Source organism: Procambarus clarkii, chromosome 66, assembly GCF_040958095.1.
Source record: "Procambarus clarkii isolate CNS0578487 chromosome 66, FALCON_Pclarkii_2.0, whole genome shotgun sequence".
In the NCBI taxonomy this organism is placed as follows: domain Eukaryota; kingdom Metazoa; phylum Arthropoda; class Malacostraca; order Decapoda; family Cambaridae; genus Procambarus; species Procambarus clarkii.
This window is the reverse complement of record NC_091215.1, coordinates 17,007,069-17,028,022: the sequence shown is the minus strand read 5'-3', so window position 1 is coordinate 17,028,022 and position 20,954 is coordinate 17,007,069. Positions and strand designations below refer to the sequence as shown.

General features: G+C 51.8%; 1 protein-coding gene across 4 annotated transcripts in view; it reads left to right on the top strand.

The window, feature by feature from the left end:
- Window positions 1-3,341: 3,341 nt before the first annotated feature.
- The window catches only part of LOC138355119 (uncharacterized), a 154,086-nt gene continuing 136,473 nt past the window's right edge, over window positions 3,342-20,954 (top strand). Inside the window, exons 1-2 of one of the 4 annotated variants that reach the window (XM_069309823.1) lie at window positions 3,342-3,403; window positions 5,279-5,834. In XM_069309823.1, coding sequence (XP_069165924.1) covers window positions 5,538-5,834 — 297 coding nt within the window. In that variant the 5' untranslated portion in view covers window positions 3,342-3,403; window positions 5,279-5,537. The other 3 variants (XM_069309819.1, XM_069309820.1, XM_069309822.1) reach the window with 3 other exon arrangements.

Below are 20,954 nucleotides of genomic sequence, written 5' to 3'. Positions count from 1 at the left end.
TGTAGTTTACACATGAGGATTGAACAGTGGAAATGCACTTTGAGGTGAGGTGGTGGAGGGCTGGTGAGGCAACCTGTCCTCCTACAACCTACAACCTGTCCTCCGACAACTTGTCCTTCTACAAACATGCTAAACATAATCTCACTCCACAAATTCTCTTGTGTCAACTACATTTACAAAACCTTGTTCTTAAATACAAATCCTGCTCTGAAACTCTTCCTGGACAGATGTAATAGGACCCATTATCACCACACCAGAAATAAATATCTCTTTGATATCCCCAGAGTCAAACTTAATCTGCGTAAACACTCTATGCAAATAAAGGGACCCAGTCTATGGAACTCACTCCCTATTGAATTGAAAAGCTGTCCAACTTTTGTGTCATTCAAAAACAATACTAAAAAGTACCTAATTTCATCTTCATAGTTTTTTACATTTTGCTTTAAAATTGCATTGTATCTATTGCTACCCAATCTCCCAATCTTAATGTACCCAATCTGAACATCTTTATCATTGTGATCATTGCTGTCTTCTTATATGTGCTGTCAATCTGCTGTATGGTGTCTATTAATCTTGTTTAAATTACCAATCAATCTGTCAATGTAATCAATCAGAGCTTTAATATACCAATGTTCTTTAATATACTTACTAACCTCTCTCATTTCATTTTTTTCTTGCAATGTATTTGGTACCATTTTATTAATTCTGATAGAATTTACCTACTTAAAATTTTCTGTTAGATTAAGGACCTGCCCGAAACGCTGCGCGTACTAGTGGCTTTACAAGATTGTAAATACTGTGCTATGTATTCTCTCTAACCCAATGTATCTTCTTGTATATAAATAAATAAATAAATAAATAAATAAATAAATAAATAAATAAATAAATAAATAAGGCCAAAAATTGTCGTATTAGAAAAATGGAAGCGGCTCTGACCTCTGGCAGGTCAGGAGAGGACATTTTAGTACGACAGTTTCTTAACGTTGGGAAACCTTAGGATGCGGACCCAGCCCGGCCCGGCCCGGCCCATGAAGGATATATTCCTGGGCCGGATATATTCATCTCCACATCTGTAAGTTCTGTAGCTTGGAGACTGTACTTGTGGTCCGTCTCGAACCCATTGTTGATGTAACAATATACATTCAATTTTGTAACTAGATCATCAAGACTGTAACTTGCTTAGCAAAGTGAATTTTGGGGGTACAGTCCCTGAGCCCATTATGTGCCTCTGTAACCCTTTCCACTACCCCCCCCCCCCCCCACAGGATGGGTATGGGGTGCATAATAAATGAACTAAACAAACTGCGTAACCAACAACAGGTAGCTGGAGGCAGACTCCAAACAGTTGCAAATGTAGATATGATAGATCTCAATAGATTCAGGTATCCATTTACACTGTAGTTGATTGAAAGTTGAGAGGCGGGACCACAGAGCCGAAGCACAATAAGGTGAGTATAGTTAGGTGAATACAGTCATGGGTTCAGAATCACGTCTGTTGACCAAATACAATTTTTTTCTGAATATTCTGGACAAAAGGTATTTTGTACTCGCCTAGTTGTGCTTGCGGGGGTCGAGCTCTGGCTTTTTGGTCCCGCCTGTGTGAGGATGTGAAAAATTGGTATGTGAATGATCACATGAACATTATACCGTCTGATATAACCATAAGGCAGTCGGCTCACAACCATTTGTGAGTTCGAGCCCAAGGCAGGCCGAGACGTTTTGGACCGTTTCCTTACATCTGATATACCTGTTCACCTTGTAGTAAATAACCTGGGTCGACTATAACACGATCGATTTATAGTGGGGGTCGATCGCATCCTGGGAAAGGCCGGCCATTGATTGGCCTTGGTCCCTTCAGGCTATATATAGCCTGAAGGGACCTCAAAGGACCTGATGGGACCTATATAACACAAGAAGCCTATATTTAATATAGGCTTCCTGTGCTTCCTGACAATGGAAACCACACATGTGTTATAGCCTGTTATAGGTATCGTGGGGCATCTCTGGGGTTTCTGGTTATATACCAACGCTTTATATACTTCTGGTTTGAAATATCTTGGTGTTATTGATCTGCACCTTGCAGCACATGTGCGCAGCTGTGGAATGTCACATGTGTGCTGCTCACTCAGTTCACACGGTAAATATTGAACACAGAAACTAGTCATTATTAAATAATTAATACAAAATTTAATAATAATAATAATTTAATAATTCATTTTTGGGAGGCAGGCAGCCTGTGTATATATATTTTTTTGTTAGATTTCTATGGAAGTTCACCAAGGTCAAACTAGTGACCCTCCCGAAGCTGTAATTCTACAACAGTTGACGTACTCCCGGGTACCTATTTACAGCTAGGTGAACAGAGGCATTAGGTCATAGGAAACGTGCCCAACCATTTCTGTCCAGTTCGGGATTCCCGATTGTGACTGGAGAAGGAAGCCCACTGCACTACCGGCACCCTCCACTATATATTGCACCATCTTGACCAATAGTCATGTATCGACGTAATCTTTTATTATCATTCACAATCGGCTTGGATATTTGTTTTTTTAGGGGGTTGGGGTAAAAGCCGGATGATGATGCAGTGACAACGTGTGGTGACAGTGACCTCTGGTGGCAGTATATAACAGTGAAGACCTGTGATGGCGGCAGATGCCAGGGGCGGGGAGCTGTGATGGCGGCAGGTGGCAGGGGCGGGGAGGAGCATGACGCCATGCTCGCCCACGCTCCTCCACGCCTCTACCTCCTCCCTCCCTCCCTCCCTCTCTGCCTCATGCCTTATTCACTCCTCAAGTCCACACATACAATAACACCATGTCGTAAGACGTGGCAAAACTGTGATTATATTACAACACTCATCTTAATAAGTCACTTTTGTGTGTTGCAATTTTTGTTAAAGATGTTGTGAGTGTGGAAGATGAGCACACACTTGGCAGCCATGTGCGTGCAGTTCTGCACATGCGCATCACTACTTTAAAGTATGGATCTTGAAACTAGAATAAATTTAATACTAAGTACAGGGGTCTTTTCTTGATATATTTAATATAAAACTGGTCATGTAAACGTTTTAGTGATGGTGAGAAAAGTGAAGCCGGTAGTGAACGTTACACGGCAACGCCAACTGCCTGCCAGGTAAAGTTTCACTCTTTATCGTTCGTTTTCATAACATCATATTTCAATCATTTTAAACTTAAGATAAATTGTTTATGGTTGATTTAATACTCCAAAGCTCATTTGTTAAATATATTATTCTCATTTGATATCAATCGATAATCGCTTATATTAATTCAAATGAACAGCCGATGGTAATTATGATGAGCGATGGAGAGTGAGAGCCGCCTGGCAGCGGGGTGATGACAACACGACCTGCCACGCAGTGTTGCTCTGACCGGCTCACTGTGAGGTTGTATGCACAGCTCTGGCTCGTAGACGTTCTACACGTGTATCGTTTTGTCGCCCCTAAATCCGTTTTAGTTTTAGTGAACGTTTTAGAACACGTGTATCGTTGAACATTAAGTGGCCGGAGATGTACGTCGTCCCGAGAGTCCGAGAGTTTGAATCATTATTAAATACAAGTGATGTTCAGTAAACTGTAGCAGTGTTGGAGATTTTGTTTATAACTAATGTTCAGTGTGTACGTTGTGTCTAGAATATAATAATCGCCAGCGATTAGGCCTGGGTTCGTAGCCTGGCCGGGGAGGATTGACTAGGCGCCTATCCCTAACTGTATGGCACTGTTCACCCAGCAGTGAATGGGTACTTGATTGTTAATCGTAGTCCGGGGAAAATTAAGATTAAGGACCTGCCCGAAACGCTATGTATTCATACACGTTAGGCTTATAGACTTATATAGAGGGTTCCCCCCCCCCTAAGGTCGAATTACTGACTCCGCCCAGACTACAACCCCTCAACAAGCTGGCTAACTCATGAGTACTACTCGCTGCTAGGTGTACAGGTGCTCTAGGTGTACAGGTGCTCTAGGTGTACAGGTGCTCTAGGTGTACAGGTGCTCTAGGTGTACAGGTGCTCTAGGCAATGCGCCCAACCATTTCTGTTCCGCCCGGGATTCGAACCTGGAATTCTCCGCAATTGTGTATGTATGTATATGTCATACCTAATAGCCAGAACGCAGAACTCGGCCTAATATTCAAGGCCCGATTTGCCTAATAGGCAGAGTGATTATCGTTAATTTCAACAAAAAATTCCCATTTGGTGTATTTGAATTAATATTGTTATATTAAGAACACGAATTACTGACTTAGTATTGTTAGGTTAGGTAGGATTGGTTAGGTTAGATCATATTTGTTAGTTTTGACTCAAATTAAAAAAAGTGTTCATATATATCATGGAAAGCTTTTATCATTTCATAAGATTTTTTTGTTAGAAAAATATATAACTTTAGGAAAGCTCGGCTTATTAGGCAAACGTGGCCTTGCATAGTAGGCCAAGTAGTGCGTTCAGGCTGTTAAGTACAACATTATATATATATATATATATATATATATATATATATATATATATATATATATATATATATATATATATATATATATATATATATATATATATATAATATATGCAATTGACGATCACAAAACACTGATCATTTTATGCGGAAAATCCACAGAGAAATATGAAATGAGGTGAACGTTTCGGCTTTGTTAAAGCCTTTGTCAACACCAGACTGACCTCTACCTAAAATTGGTGTATTTGAATTAATATTGTTATATTAAGAACACGATTGGTTAGGTTAGATCATATTTGTTAGTTTTGACTCAAATTAAAAAAAGTGTTCACCAGTCAGTCTGGTGTTGACAAAGGCTTTAACAAAGCCGAAACGTTCACCTCATTTCATATTTCTCTGTGGATTTTCCGCATATATATATATATATATATATATATATATATATATATATATATATATATATATATATATATATATATACAGTATATATATATATATATATATAATAGGAATGAAACAGGAATTTCCCCAAGTACTTTCGTATTTAATAATACATCTTCAGAAGGACTGGTCCTTCTGAAGATGTATTATTAAATACGAAAGTACTTGAGGAAATTCCTGTTTCAATCCTTCGTTTGTTTCACATTTTTCATCACGTTAATTTTCGTGATTTACACACACAAACCAAAATTATATATATATTATATATAATACACACTTTTGTACTATATATTTTGTATTAGGTATAATAGGCTTAATGTATTAATGTAATATATATCAAGTTTGGGTTGTCTCCCTGTTATACTACTACAGTGTTGAGGTACAGCCCACACTACTGTGAACTATCACTAAACATACAGCAGTTTGACAGTTTGTGGAAATAAGGAGGAAGTGTAAACCCTGGTAAGGTAGAGCTAATGGGAACTTGGTGGTCGTATAACGTGCCCAATGCTCCGTGATCCTCAGACATTGGTCCCTGCTCACGAGTGACTGCATGATGGCCGCGCGTGATGGGCGCTGAGAGCCACACTGGACCAGTGGTGGTGTCAGCAGTATCCCAGCTGGTGTCGGCATGGGTCAGGCGGTGATCAAGCCCTCCAGGGGGGCCGTGGTGGGCGAGGTGGACGTCGGCCTGGAGGCGCTCTTCCTCCTGGAGTCGCCCGAGGAGCACAGCACTGTCATCTTAAAGATGGTTCCAGACACGCCTCTTGCCTCAAAGAGAATGCGAGAGTTCAAGAGTCGGAGGATACGGAGGAGCCAGAGTCTGAGGGAAGTAGAGATGGAGGAGGAGTACCAAGCTTCGGAGGGAGAGAGTCAGGAGTGCTCCAACAGCTTCACCTGCCACGAGGGAGACAAGCGCCGGGACATGGTAAGATACGCTGCACCAGTCACGTCTCTCACTTCTCTTCTAAACCTCAAACGCCACAATTTGTCATATTGGCAAAATGTGTCAGTAGTTAGTTTAGTGTAGTTCATTATGCATGTCTTATTCCACCCCGTGGGTGGTAGTGGACCCCATACTCCTGTGGGTGGTAGTGGACCCCATACTCCTGTGAGTGGTAGTGGACCCCATACTCCTGTGGGTGGTAGTGGACCCCATACTCCTGTGAGTGGTAGTGGACCCCATACTCCTGTGGGTGGTAGTGGACCCCATACTCCTGTGAGTGGTAGTGGACCCCATACTCCTGTGGGTGGTAGTGGACCCCATACTCCTGTGAGTGGTAGTGGACCCCATACTCCTGTGGGTGGTAGTGGACCCCATACTCCTGTGAGTGGCAGTGGACCCCATACTCCTGTGAGTGGCAGTGAACCCCATACTCCTGTGAGTGGCAGTGAACCCCATACTCCTGTGAGTGGCAGTGGACCCCATACTCCTGTGAGTGGCAGTGGACCACATACTCCTGTGGGTGGCAGTGGACCCCATACTCCTGTGAGTGGTAGTGGACCCCATACTCCTGTGAGTGGTGGTGGACCCCATACTCCTGTGAGTGGTAGTGGACCCCATACTCCTGTGAGTGGTAGTGGACCCCATACTCCTGTGAGTGGTAGTGGACCCCATACTCCTGTGAGTAGTAGTGGACCCCATACTCCTGTGAGTGGTAGTGGACCCCATACTCCTGTGAGTGGTAGTGGACTCCATACTCCTGTGAGTGGCAGTGGACCCCATACTCCTGTGGGTGGTAGTGGACCCCATACTCCTGTGAGTGGTAGTGGACTTCATACTCCTGTGAGGGGTAGTGGGCCCCATACTCCTGTGAGTGGTAGTGGACCCCATACTCCTGTGAGTGGTAGTGGACTTCATACTCCTGTGAGGGGTAGTGGGCCCCATACTCCTGTGAGTGGTAGTGGACTTCATACTCCTGTGAGGGGTAGTGGACCCCATACTCCTGTGAGTGGTAGTGGACCCCATACTCCTGTGGGTGGTAGTGGACCCCATACTCCTGTGAGTGGTAGTGGACCCCATACTCCTGTGGGTGGTAGTGGACCCCATACTCCTGTGGGTGGTAGTGGACCCCATACTCCTGTGGGTGGTAGTGGACCCCATACTCCTGTGGGTGGTAGTGGACCCCATACTCCTGTGAGTGGTAGTGGACCCCATACTCCTGTGAGTGGTAGTAGACTTCATACTCCTGTGAGTGGTAGTGGAAATAGAGGCACAGAATGGACTCGTGACCTCAACTCCAGAGTTAGTTTGGCTAAGTCAATTACTAAGGCTACGACGCATGAAGTCGAAATTTGATGCATACATGACTATTTTGCTAATATTGTCACTTGTTTGATATTAAAATAATTTGTTACACATGTGTTCCATTGATATGTGTAGCTTATATGTGATCAGACGACGGGATGACAATAAGCTAGAAACAAGACTGAAACACTCTTAGATTTAGAGAAATATGGTCGAAGATTATACAGTTGAAATTGAAATAAGGTTATTGACGTAAAATACACACAAAGGGATGAGGTAGCTCAAGCTATTCTCACCCCGTTCAGTACAACGTGTTCATACATATATAGACACATTCGTTCTGCGGTAGTGAACACCTGTGAGAGATGTGTAGAGATGCCAGAAGGATGGTGTTGGGATGTGAGGCAGCCACATTGCTGTGGCCGGGCCTCAAGCCGGGGCCACAAGCCCGGGCCACAAGCCCGGGCCACAAGCCCGGGCCACAAGCCTGGGCCATAAGCCCGGGCCACAAGCCCGGGCCACAAGCCGGGGCCACAAGCCGGGGCCACAAGCCGGGGCCACAAGCCGGGGCCACAAGCCGGGGCCACAAGCCGGGGCCACAAGCCCGGGGCCACAAGCCCGGGGCCACAAGCCGGGGCCACAAGCCGGGGCCACAAGCCGGGGCCACAAGCCGGGGCCACAAGCCGGGGCCACAAGCCGGGGCCACAAGCCGGGGCCACAAGCCGGGGCCACAAGCCGGGGCCACAAGCCGGGGCCACAAGCCGGGGCCACAAGCCGGGGCCACAAGCCGGGGCCACAAGCCGGGGCCACAAGCCGGGGCCACAAGCCGGGGCCACAAGCCCGGGCCACAAGCCCGGGCCACAAGCCCGGGCCACAAGCCCGGGCCACAAGCCCGGGCCACAAGCCCGGGCCACAAGCCCGGGCCACAAGCCGGGGCCACAAGCCGGGGCCACAAGCCGGGGCCACAAGCCGGGGCCACAAGCCGGGGCCACAAGCCGGGGCCACAAGCCCGGGCCACAAGCCCGGGCCACAAGCCCGGGCCACAAGCCCGGGCCACAAGCCCGGGCCACAAGCCCGGGCCACAAGCCCGGGCCACAAGCCCGGGCCACAAGCCCGGGCCACAAGCCCGGGCCACAAGCCGGGGCCACAAGCCCGGGCCACAAGCCCGGGCCACAAGCCGGGGCCACAAGCCTATTTGAGGTTATCTTGAGATGATTTCGGGGCTTTAGTGTCCCCGCGGCCCGGTCCTCGACCAGGCCTCCACCCCCAGGAAGCAGCCCATGACAGCTGACTAACACCTAGGTACCTATTTTACTGCTAGGTAACAGAGGCATAGGGTGAAAGAAACTTTGCCCATTGTTTCTCGCCGGCGCCTGGGATCGAACCCAGGACTACAGGATCACAAATCCAGCGTGCTGTCCGCTCGGCCGACCGGCTCCCTATTATGGCCACAGACACAGTGGTGCCCTAGGCTACATGCACAGTATGCAAGTGAAATCAAATAATATAATATATATTAATAATAATTTTTTCATGCATTTTTTAAATATTGGAGACATCATAAATATTAAGAACGAGGGTTACCATGATGGAGGAAAAGCAAAAGATGGACATCAAAAGGAGAGATGGGGGTGAACAAGGGTGGGGGAGACGTGGGGGAGGATAGAGCAGGGACGTGCTAGGGAGAGGGGTGAGGCAGTAATGGGGTAGGAGGATGAGAAGGGTGGTATTGCCAGCGAGGCAGTAGTAGTTGACTGAGGGCTTAGTCATTACAATTTTTTTGTTACGCAGGAGCGTGCAGGACGTCGCGCTGTGCGTCGTAGACGTGAGGTCCTCTGACTCCACGTTAGAGCTCCCTCTTCCCTTAGCTAACCTGAAGCTTTACATAGATCCCCTGGAACACTACCTTCTAAACGCTTTCCACCCAGGTTCCCAATTACTGCTGGAATGAACAGCAGCAAACAGTCATGAATTATCGCCATCATTTCTCCCCCCTGCTAGGGCTCGAACCCAGACGAAATCGAGTACTGCCACTACAGCACCCCTGTAGTGGTCTATATGGTTTGCTTGTTCGCTGAAATTGCCGATCCTGTGTGCAATCGTCCTGTTGTTCCATCGTGACTGGCAAAAACGTATTGGGAATGACAGGACGGACGGGGGGGGGGGGGTGACTAGCCTAGACCCCTTTGTTCTTTGTTGCTTTATTGATTGTTCTTTGTTCATTTAGGGTCTGTTTTAACATAGTTGAACATGAACATTCACACACACTATGTTAGAACATTCAACATGCAATTCACAATCCAGGGATCCGGGTTCATTTCCCGACCGAGACAGACAATTGAGCAGAGTTTAATTCCCGTTATTCGTCTATCAGTAAATAGTGGACCCCATACTCCTGGGAGTATGATGCTGGGAGTTACACAGCTATTGAAGGCTGCATTTTTGGGGATATATGTGTTTGTATATGTAAGAGACAAATATATATTCATGGGTATAAGATGGTGCCTATCTACCTGTGTCAGACTGGGGGCCAGCCTCCAGGACCACACCACGGGGGTGTTGTAGTGTCACAAGGCAGTTAAGGTCAGCCACCGTGGCTCGCAATGTTACTTTGGTTTGCCGAGTGGATACTTACACATAACCCAATCACGGGTTTTTGTTGGTTATTTTTGCGCGCGCGCACACGCGCACACCCACACCCACACACACACACACACACACACACACACACACACACACACACACACACACACACACACACACACACACACACACACACACACACACACACACACCACGTCTGTTGGTGCTGCCTCTCCCTCCACCTCTGCTGGTAGTGCCTCTCCCTCCTCCACCTCTGTTGGTGCTGCCTCTCCCTCCTCCACCTCTGCTGGTAGTGCCTCTACCTCCTCCACCTCTCTTGGTGCTGCCTCTACCTCCTCCACCTCTCTTGGTGCTGCCTCTCCCTCCTCCACCTCTGCTGGTGCTGCCTCTCCCTCCTCCACCTCTGTTGGTGCTGCCTCTCCCTCCTCCACCTCTGTTGGTGCTGCCTCTCCCTCCTCCACCTCTGCTGGTGCTGCGTCTCCCTCCTCCACCTCTGTTGGTGCTGCCTCTCCCTCCTCCACCTCTGTTGGTGCTGCCTCTCCCTCCTCCACCTCTGTTGGTGCTGCCTCTCCCTCCTCCACCTCTGCTGGTGCTGCCTCTCCCTCCTCCACCTCTGCTGGTGCTGCCTCTACCTCCTCCACCTCTGCTGGTGCTGCCTCTACCTCCTCCACCTCTGTTGGTGCTGCCTCTACCTCCTCCACCTCTGTTGGTGCTGCCTCTCCCTCCTCCACCTCTGTTGGTGCTGCCTCTCCCTCCTCCACCTCTGTTGGTGCTGCCTCTCCCTCCTCCACCTCTGTTGGTGCTGCCTCTCCCTCCTCCACCTCTGCTGGTGCTGCCTCTACCTCCTCCACCTCTGCTGGTGCTGCCTCTACCTCCTCCACCTCTGCTGGTGCTGCCTCTACCTCCTCCACCTCTGCTGGTGCTGCCTCTACCTCCTCCACCTCTGCTGGTGCTGCCTCTACCTCCTCCACCTCTGCTGGTGCTGCCTCTACCTCCTCCACCTCTGCTGGTGCTGCCTCTACCTCCTCCACCTCTGTTGGTGCTGCCTCTCTCTCCCCCACCTCTGTTGGTGCTGCCTCTCCCTCCTCCACCTCTGTTGGTGCTGCGTCTCCCTCCTCCACCTCTGTTGGTGCTGCCTCTCCCTCCTCCACCTCTGTTGGTGCTGCGTCTCCCTCCTCCACCTCTGTTGGTGCTGCCTCTCTCTCCCCCACCTCTGTTGGTGCTGCCTCTCCCTCCTCCACCTCTGTTGGTGCTGCGTCTCCCTCCTCCACCTCTGTTCGTGCTGCCTCTCCCTCCTCCACCTCTGTTGGTGCTGCCTCTCCCTCCTCCACCTCTGCTGGTGCTGCCTCTCCCTCCTCCACCTCTGTTGGTGCTGCGTCTCCCTCCTCCACCTCTGTTGGTGCTGCCTCTCTCTCCCCCACCTCTGTTGGTGCTGCCTCTCCCTCCTCCACCTCTGCTGGTGCTGCCTCTCCCTCCTCCACCTCTGTTGGTGCTGCCTCTACCTCCTCCACCTCTGCTGGTGCTGCCTCTCCCTCCTCCACCTCTGTTGGTGCTGCCTCTCCCTCCTCCACCTCTGTTGGTGCTGTCTCTCCCTCCTCCACCTCTGTTGGTGCTGCCTCTACCTCCTCCACCTCTGTTGGTGCTGCCTCTACCTCCTCCACCTCTGCTGGTGCTGCCTCTCCCTCCTCCACCTCTGTTGGTGTTGCCTCTCCCTCCTCCACCTCTGCTGGTGCTGCCTCTCCCTCCTCCACCTCTGTTGGTGCTGCCTCTCCCTCCTCCACCTCTGTTGGTGCTGCCTCTCCCTCCTCCACCTCTGTTGGTGCTGCGTCTCCCTCCTCCACCTCTGTTGGTGCTGCATCTCCCTCCTCCACCTCTGTTGGTGCTGCCTCTCCCTCCTCCACCACTGTTGGTGCTGCCTCTCCCTCCTCCACCTCTGTTGGTGCTGCCTCTCCCTCCTCCACCTCTGTTGGTGCTGCCTCTCCCTCCTCCACCTCTGTTGGTGCTGCCTCTCCCTCCTCCACCTCTGTTGGTGCTGCGTCTCCCTCCTCCACCTCTGTTGGTGCTGCGTCTCCCTCCTCCACCTCTGTTGGTGCTGCCTCTACCTCCTCCACCTCTGTTGGTGCTGCCTCTCTCTCCCCCACCTCTGTTGGTGCTGCCTCTCTCTCCTCCACCTCTGTTGGTGCTGCCTCTACCTCCTCCACCTCTGTTGGTGCTGCCTCTCCCTCCTCCACCTCTGTTGGTGCTGCCTCTCTCTCCCCCACCTCTGCTGGTGCTGCCTCTCCCTCCTCCACCTCTGTTGGTGCTGCCTCTCTCTCCCCCACCTCTGCTGGTGCTGCCTCTCCCTCCTCCACCTCTGTTGGTGCTGCCTCTCCCTCCTCCACCTCTGTTGGTGCTGCCTCTCTCTCCTCCACCTCTGCTGGTGCTGCCTCTCCCTCCTCCACCTCTGCTGGTGCTGCCTCTCTCTCCTCCACCTCTGTTGGTGCTGCCTCTCTCTCCCCCACCTCTGCTGGTGCTGCCTCTCCCTCCTCCACCTCTGTTGGTGCTGCCTCTCCCTCCTCCACCTCTGCTGGTGCTGCCTCTCCCTCCTCCACCTCTGCTGGTGCTGCCTCTCCCTCCTCCACCTCTGTTGGTGCTGCCTCTCCCTCCTCCACCTCTGTTGGTGCTGCCTCTCCCTCCTCCACCTCTGTTGGTGCTGCGTCTCCCTCCTCCACCTCTGTTGGTGCTGCATCTCCCTCCTCCACCTCTGTTGGTGCTGCCTCTCCCTCCTCCACCTCTGTTGGTGCTGCCTCTCCCTCCTCCACCTCTGTTGGTGCTGCCTCTCCCTCCTCCACCTCTGTTGGTGCTGCCTCTCCCTCCTCCACCTCTGCTGGTGCTGCCTCTCCCTCCTCCACCTCTGCTGGTGCTGCCTCTCCCTCCTCCACCTCTGCTGGTGCTGCCTCTACCTCCTCCACCTCTGCTGGTGCTGCCTCTACCTCCTCCACCTCTGCTGGTGCTGCGTCTACCTCCTCCACCTCTGCTGGGGCTGCCTCTACCTCCTCCACCTCTGTTGGTGCTGCCTCTACCTCCTCCACCTCTGCTGGTAGTGCCTCTACCTCCTCCACCTCTGCTGGTAGTGCCTCTCCCTCCTCCACCTCTGCTGGTGCTGCCTCTACCTCCTCCACCTCTGCTGGTGCTGCCACTACCTCCTCCACCTCTGCTGGTGCTGCCTCTACCTCCTCCACCTCTGCTGGTGCTGCCACTACCTCCTCCACCTCTGCTGGTGCTGCCTCTACCTCCTCCACCTCTGCTGGTGCTGCCTCTACCTCCTCCACCTCTGCTGGTGCTGCCTCTACCTCCTCTACCTCTGCTGGTAGTGCCTCTCAGTAATATCCAGATGACGTGGATGGAGCTGGAAGAGTTGCCCAGTCTGTAGGTTATTCGCATACCTGTGGGCCACCAGATACAATGACGCGTGTCTTGTACAGACAGACTACTGTAGCATGAATTAATGAATGCTTCGTTAGGTATATTGTTGTTGTTGTTAGTGGCGGCTAGGTAATTATGATGTTTATGTTGTAATGGATGTTCATTCATAACATCAAATGTGTTATCAACGAATGTGTTATCAACAAATGTGTTATCAACAAATGTGTTATCAACGGATGTGTTATCAACAAATGTGTTATCAACAAATGTGTTATCAATGAATGAATGCATCAAATGTGAGAGCGGTGTTGCCAGCACGCGAGCCTGACGAAACACGTGTACCTCACCACCCCCCTTCCCCCCCACACATCTTACCTGAGTTTACCTGAGTGCCTCTAGTGGCCTCGACGGGGACATGAAGCCGGCGGCTTGTCGAAGGTACCTGCCAGTTCCTTGGCAGGTACCCTCAAGGCCAATTATCATTTGCCTTGATGATCTTCTCCAGCTGTAGTTTGAAAGTTAACAAGAGTTTTGACATTTACGGCTTCGGCGGGTAGGCTGTTCTATGGGTTAATAACCTTGTTACCTTGACAGCTGGCGGCTTCTTGTCCCTTAAGAGGGTTAAATATGTTCACATCTTGTTCAAGTTAAGAAACTAGTTATTAAACTTATACAAATAATATTGTTTAGCTTTTAATAGTTAACACCACATTATATTATAGCACGTAAGAGTTTCAGATGTCTGAGTCAGCCTGTGCACTTGCGGGCACTTGCGGGCACTTGCGGGTACTTACGGGCACTTGTGGCACTTGTGTGCTCTTGCGGGGACTTGCGGGCATTAGCGGGCACTTGCGGGCTCTTGCGGGCTCTTGCGGGCACTAGCGGGCACTAGCGGGCACTTGCGGGCACTTGCGGGCACTTGTGGGCACTTGCGGGCTCTTGCGGGCACTTGCGGGCACTTGCGGGCTCTTGCAGGCACCTGTGGGCTTTTGCGGGCACCTGTGGGCTCTTGCGGGCACCTGTGGGCTCTTGCGGGCACTTGCGGGCTCTTGCGGGCACTTGCGGGCACTTGCGGGCTCTTGCGGGCACTTGCGGGCTCTTGCGGGTTCTTGCGGGCACTTGCGGGCACTTGCGGGCACTTGCGAGCACTTGCGGGCTCTTGTGGGCACTTGCGGGCTCTTGCGGGCACTTGTGGGCTTTTGCAAGCACTTGCGGACACTTACGGGCTTTTGCAAGCACTTGCGGGCACTTGCGGGCTCTTGCGGGCACTTGTGGGCTCTTGCGGGCACTTGCAAGCACTTGCGGACACCTGCGGCGTCTTTGAGCACTTGCGGACACTTGCGGGCACTTGCAAGCACTTGCGGGCTCTTGCAAGCATTTGCAGGCACTTGCAATTAAAGCACTTGCGGGCTCTTGCGGGCACTTGTGGGCACTTGCGGGCTCTTGCGGGCACTTGCAAGCACTTGCGGGCTCTTGCGGGTACTTGCAAGCACTTGCGGGCACTTGCGGGCTCTTGTGGACACTTTCTAGCACTTGCGGGCTCTTTGGGCACTTGCGGTCACTTGCAAGCTCGTGCAGGCACTTGCGGGCACTTTCGGGCTTTTGTGGACACTTTAAAGCACTTGCGGGCTCTTTGGGCACTTGCGGGCTCTTTGGGCACTTGCGGGCACTTGCAAGCTCTTGCAAGCACTTGCAGGCTCTTGCAGGCTCTTGCGGACACTTGCGGGCTCTTGCGAACACTTGCGGGCACTTGTGGGCACTTGCGGGCATTTGTGGACACTTGCGGGCATTTGTGGACACTTGCGGGCTCTTGCAGACACTTGTGGGCACTTGCAGGCACATGAGGACACTTGCAAGCACTTTCGGGCACTTGCGGACACTTGCGGACACTTGCGAGCACTTGTGGGCTCTTTGGGCACATGCGGGCACTTGCAAGCACTTTCGGGCACTTGCAAGCACTTTCGGGCACTTGCAAGCACTTTCGGGCACTTGCGGACTCTTGCGGACACTTGCAGGCACTTGCGGGCACTTGCGGACACTTGCGGGCACTTGCGGGCACTTGCGGACACTTGCGGACACTTGCGGACACTTGCGGGCACTTTCGGACACTTGTGGACAATTGCGGACACTTGCGGACACTTGCGGACACTTGTGGGCACTTGTGGACTCTTGCGGGCTCTTGCGGACACTTGCGGGCACTTGCGGGAACTTGCGGGCACTTGCGGGCACTTGCGGACAATTGCGGACACTTGACACTTGCAGGCACTTGCGGGCTCTTGCGGACACTTGCGGGTTCTTGCGGACACTTGCGGGCTCTTGCGGACACTTGCGGGCTCTTGCGGACACCTGCGGACACTTGCGGACACTTGCGGACACTTGCAGACACTTGCAGGAATTTGCGGGTTCTTGCGGGCACTTGAGGGCACTTGCGGGCTCTTGCGGGCACTTGCGGGCTCTTGCGGGCACTTGCGGACACTTGCAGGCTCTTGCGGGCACTTGCGGACACTTGCGGGCTCTTGCGGGTTCTTGCGGGCTCTTGCGGGCACTTGCGGACACTTGCGGACACTTGAGAGCACTTGCAGGTACTTGCGGACACTTGCGGACACTTGTGGACAATTGCGGACACTTGACACTTGCGGGCACTTGCGGGCACTTGCGGACACTTGTGGGCACTTGAGGGCACTTGCGGGCTCTTGCGGGCTCTTGCGGACACTTGCGGACACTTGCAGACACTTGCGAGCTCTTGCGAACACTTGCGGGCTCTTGCAGACACTTGGGGACACTTGCGGGCACTTGCGGGCACTTGCAGGCACTTGCGGGCTCTTGCGGACACTTGCGGACACTTGCGGACACTTGCGGACACTTGCGGACACTTGCGGACACTTGCGGGCACTTGCGGGCACTTGTGGGAACTTGCGGGCACTTGCGGGCACTTGTGGGCACTTGAGGACACTTGTGGGCACTTGAGGACACTTGTAGGCACTTGCGGGCTCTTGCGGACACTTGCGGTCTCTTGCGGACACTTGCGGACACCTGTGGACACTTGCAGACACTTGCGGGCTCTTGCGGACACTTGCGGGCTCTTGCGGACACTTGCGGGCTCTTGCGAACACTTGCGGGCACTTGCGGAAACTTGCGGGAACTTGCGGGCTCTTGCGGGAACTTGTGGGCACTTGCGGGCACTTGCGGACACTTGCGGGCTCTTGCGGACACTTGCGGGCTCTTGCGGACACTTGCGGACACTTGCGGGCTCTTGCGGACACTTGCGGGCTCTTGCGAACACTTGCGGGCACTTGTGGGCACTTGCGGGCATTTGTGGACACTTGCGGGCTCTTGCAGACACTTGTGGGCACTTGCAGGCACATGAGGACACTTGCAAGCACTTTCGGGCACTTGCGAGCACTTGTGGGCTCTTTGGGCACATGCGGGCACTTGCAAGCACTTTCGGGCACTTGCAAGCACTTTCGGGCACTTGCAAGCACTTTCGGGCACTTGCAAGCACTTTCGGGCACTTGCGGACTCTTGCGGACACTTGCAGGCACTTGCGGGCACTTGCGGACACTTGCGGGCACTTGCGGGCACTTGCGGGCACTTGCGGGCACTTTCGGACACTTGTGGACAATTGCGGACACTTGCGGACACTTGCGAGCACTTGCGGACACTTGTGGGCACTTGCGGACACTTGCGAACACTTGCGGGCTCTTGCGGACACTTGCGGGAACTTGCGGGCACTTGCGGGCTCTTGCGGACAATTGCGGACACTTGACACTTGTGGGCACTTGCGGGCTCTTGCGGACACTTGCGGGCTCTTGCGGACTCTTGCGGGCTCTTGCGGACACCTGCGGACACTTGCGGACACTTGCAGACACTTGCAGGAATTTGCGGGTTCTTGCGGGCACTTGAGGGCACTTGCGGGCTCTTGCGGGCACTTGCGGACACTTGCGGGCTCTTGCGGGCACTTGCGGGCTCTTGCGGGTTCTTGCGGGCTCTTGCGGGCACTTGCGGACACTTGCGTGCTCTTGCAGACACTTGGGGACACTTGCGGGCACTTGCGGGCACTTGCGGACACTTGTGGGCACTTGAGGGCACTTGCGGGCTCTTGCGGACACTTGCGGACACTTGCGGACACTTGCGGACACTTGCGGGCACTTGCGGGAACTTGCGGGAACTTGCGGGCACTTGCGGGCTCTTGCGGACAATTGCGGACAATTGCGGACACTTGACACTTGCGGACACTTGTGGGCACTTGAGGACACTTGTGGGCACTTGAGGACACTTGTAGGCACTTGCGGGCTCTTGCGGACACTTGCGGGCTCTTGCGGACACCTGTGGACACTTGCAGACACTTACGGGCTCTTGCGGACACTTGCGGACACTTGCGGGCTCTTGCGAACACTTGCGGGCGCTTGCGGACACTTGCGGGAACTTGCGGGCTCTTGCGGGAACTTGTGGGCACTTGCGGGCACTTGCGGACACTTGCGGACACTTGCGGACACTTGCGGGCTCTTGCGGACACTTGCGGGCTCTTGCGGACACTTGAGAGCACTTGCGGGCACTTGCAATCACTTGCGGACACTTGAGAGCACTTGCGGGCACTTGCAATCACTTGCGGACACTTGCAAGCACTTGCGGACACTTGCGGGCTCTTGCGGACACTTGAGAGCACTTGCGGGCACTTGCAATCACTTGCGGGCACTTGCAATCACTTGCGGGCACTTGCAATCACTTGCGGGCACTTGCAATCACTTGCGGGCACTTGCAATCACTTGCGGGCACTTGCAATCACTTGCGGGCACTTGCAATCACTTGCGGGCACTTGCAATCACTTGCGGGCACTTGCAATCACTTGCGGGCACTTGCAAGCACTTGCGGGCACTTGCGGACACTTGCGGACACTTGCGAGCACTTGTTTAGTGAAGTAGTTACAGAAGGTGACCACCACAGCCTGGTGGGGAGACCGGGTAACACAGGCTCCCAGTTATATATAGATCACGACACGCCATTCCTGCCACGATGACGGGACGCGTCAGTGTTCTCATTAGTGTCCTGCACACGTTATAAACAAATCCACAAGAGCCGTGACGAGGATTCGAACCTGCGTCCGAGAGCATCCCAGACGCTGCCTTAATCGACTGAGCTACGACATGGTCAAAAGGAGTTCATTTGATGCATCACGAAATGTGTAATTTCTGTGTGTACATGTTATAGTTACACGGCAAGTTGGTCCTTGGGAGCGTTGTTCTGCCGTCCAAGGTCAGCCCCGCCTCGCCACCTGCCTCACTCCTCCGCGTCTCTCATTTGTTTATTTGATGTTCAGGCAGGACCGTCCTCCCCCGCTCCTGTGCTAGGTAAGTCCACAACGGGTTCACCGTAGCCCGTGCTACTTGGAACTTTTTGTTCCAAGTAGCGAATCTTAAACAACAGCAGCAGGACTGTCCTCAGTGCCCAACCTGTCCTACAAAGAACGTCGCTTTTCGCTCGTATGCGTTATCTAAAAATTGGCGTACTAGAAAATGGAAGCGGCTGGCGAAAGTGACGTACTGTCCCGTTTTCTGTTTTGGGTCCTCTGGAAGGTTAGGAGAGTATACTTGACATTGAGCGTTTTCTTTATGTTGGGAAACCTTAGGAGGACGGGCTGGAGTGGCAGCCTCTTCTGGCCAGATTCAAGAAAACACTTACGGCAGCACTTACGAACCTGTACATCTTTTCTCAATCTTTGGCGGCTTTGTTTTCAATTATTAAACAGTTAATGAGCTCCGAAGCACCAGGAGGCTGTTTATAACAATAACAACAGTTGATTGGGAAGTTTTCATGTTTGTAAACTGTTTAATAATTGGAAACAAAGCCGCCAAAGATTGAGAAAAGATGTACAGGTTCGTAAGTGCTGCCGTAAGTGTTCTCGTGAATGTGGCCCCTGGCAGGTCTACAAGGAGTCACCCAAGCACCAAACATGTCTTATTGAGACGCTTGGTATATTACAGCCACTCTAACCTTGCCAGAACTACAACTTGATTATAAGGGAAATTGAACTTAATAAAGACTGAGTGATCTATATTATAGTGAAGCAGATCTACAGGATGGAATACAACAACAAAGAGCGCTGTTTGTCGACAGAATTGTATTTGTGCTGCTTTTTCAGCTATGTTTTCATTCCATGTTTTCATTTTACTCTTTATGCTCAATTAGTATTAATCTTTAGTCATTTAAGTTTTTCATGCCCGAAACGCTTTGCGTAATAGTGGCTTTAGGCATTGTATGTATTAGCTCTATCTATAAATCCATCACTCTTTGTAAAATCTCTTGTATGTATGTACCTTACCTAAATAAACATTTGTTTTGATTTGATTTGAATTAGTCTGCCGAGAAGGGAAGGAAACTCTCAGCTGAATGTTTGATATTATTAGGGAGTAGCTGAACAAGGGAGGACTGGTGGACAAGTTCAGTTTGGTTCATTCATTATGCCCCCCATACCCATCGTGCGGGCGGTGGTGGAACGGGTTACAGAGACACATAATGGGCTCCTGAACCCTAGAATCCATTTTCCTAAGCAAGTTCCAGCCCTAATAAGCTAGATACAAAATGTAATGTATATTTTTTATAAGAACTTGACAAGCAACCTGTCCTCAGGCTATGTTCATTCCATCCAGCAGCCGACCCCAGAGATGTATTTTTTTCTCTTTTATATTAAATTTTGATTATAAATATTTAGTGACATAAAATCAAAGAAACACCCCACAGCTGATGAATACTTGTACAGAATTAAAAGGCACGAGCAGCAAAACACAGGAAATCCTTACATCTAAGGAACATCAAAAACAGACAATATGTGTATATACATAATAATATGTACAGCATTTACATATTTATTTATTTATTTATATATATACAAGAAGGTACATTGGGATTCTGATGATACAGAGCATAGTAATTACATTCTTGTAAAGCCACTAGTACGCACAGCGTTTCGGGCAGGACTTCAAATATATCAAAGGCTATCTCATATATCAAATTGATATCATATATCAAAGGGTTCCAAATGTACCCACACAATAACAAAGATGAAAAAGGGGCGTGTGTACAAAATCTACATAATTACCTTACATACACACACACATGAGGTTTACAAAAGTAATAATAACCTGACTCATCGTCTGAATGAAAGAAGAAAACATCAAATTTTTGGTTCCTGAAAAAAATCGTCTTTTGCTTGGGCACGAGGCTTCTGGGCTGGGCACGAGGTTCCTGGGCTGGGCACGAGGCTCCTGGGCTGGGGACGAGGCTCCTGGGCTGGGGACGAGGTTCCTGGGCTGGGCACGAGGCTCCTGGGCTGGGCACGAGGCTCCTGGGCTGGGCACGAGGCTGCTGGGCTGGGCACGAGGCTGCTGGGCTGGGCACGAGGCTCCTGGGCTGGGCACGAGGCTCCTGGGTTGGGGACGAGGCTCCTGGGCTGGGGACGAGGCTCCTGGGCTGGGGACGAGGCTCCTGGGCTGGGGACGAGGCTCCTGGGCTGGGCACGAGGCTCCTGGGCTGGGCACGAGGCTCCTGGGCTGGGGACGAGGCTCCTGGGCTGGGGACGAGGCTCCTGGGCTGGGGACGAGGCTCCTGGGCTGGGCACGAGGCTCCTGGGCTGGGCACGAGGCTCCTGAGCTGGGCACGAGGCTCCTGGGCTGGGGACGAGGCTCCTGAGCTGGGCACGAGGCTCCTGGGTTGGGGACGAGGATCCTGGACTGGGGACGAGGCTCTGGGCTGGGGACGAGGCTCTGGGCTGGGGACGAGGCTCCTGGGCTGGGG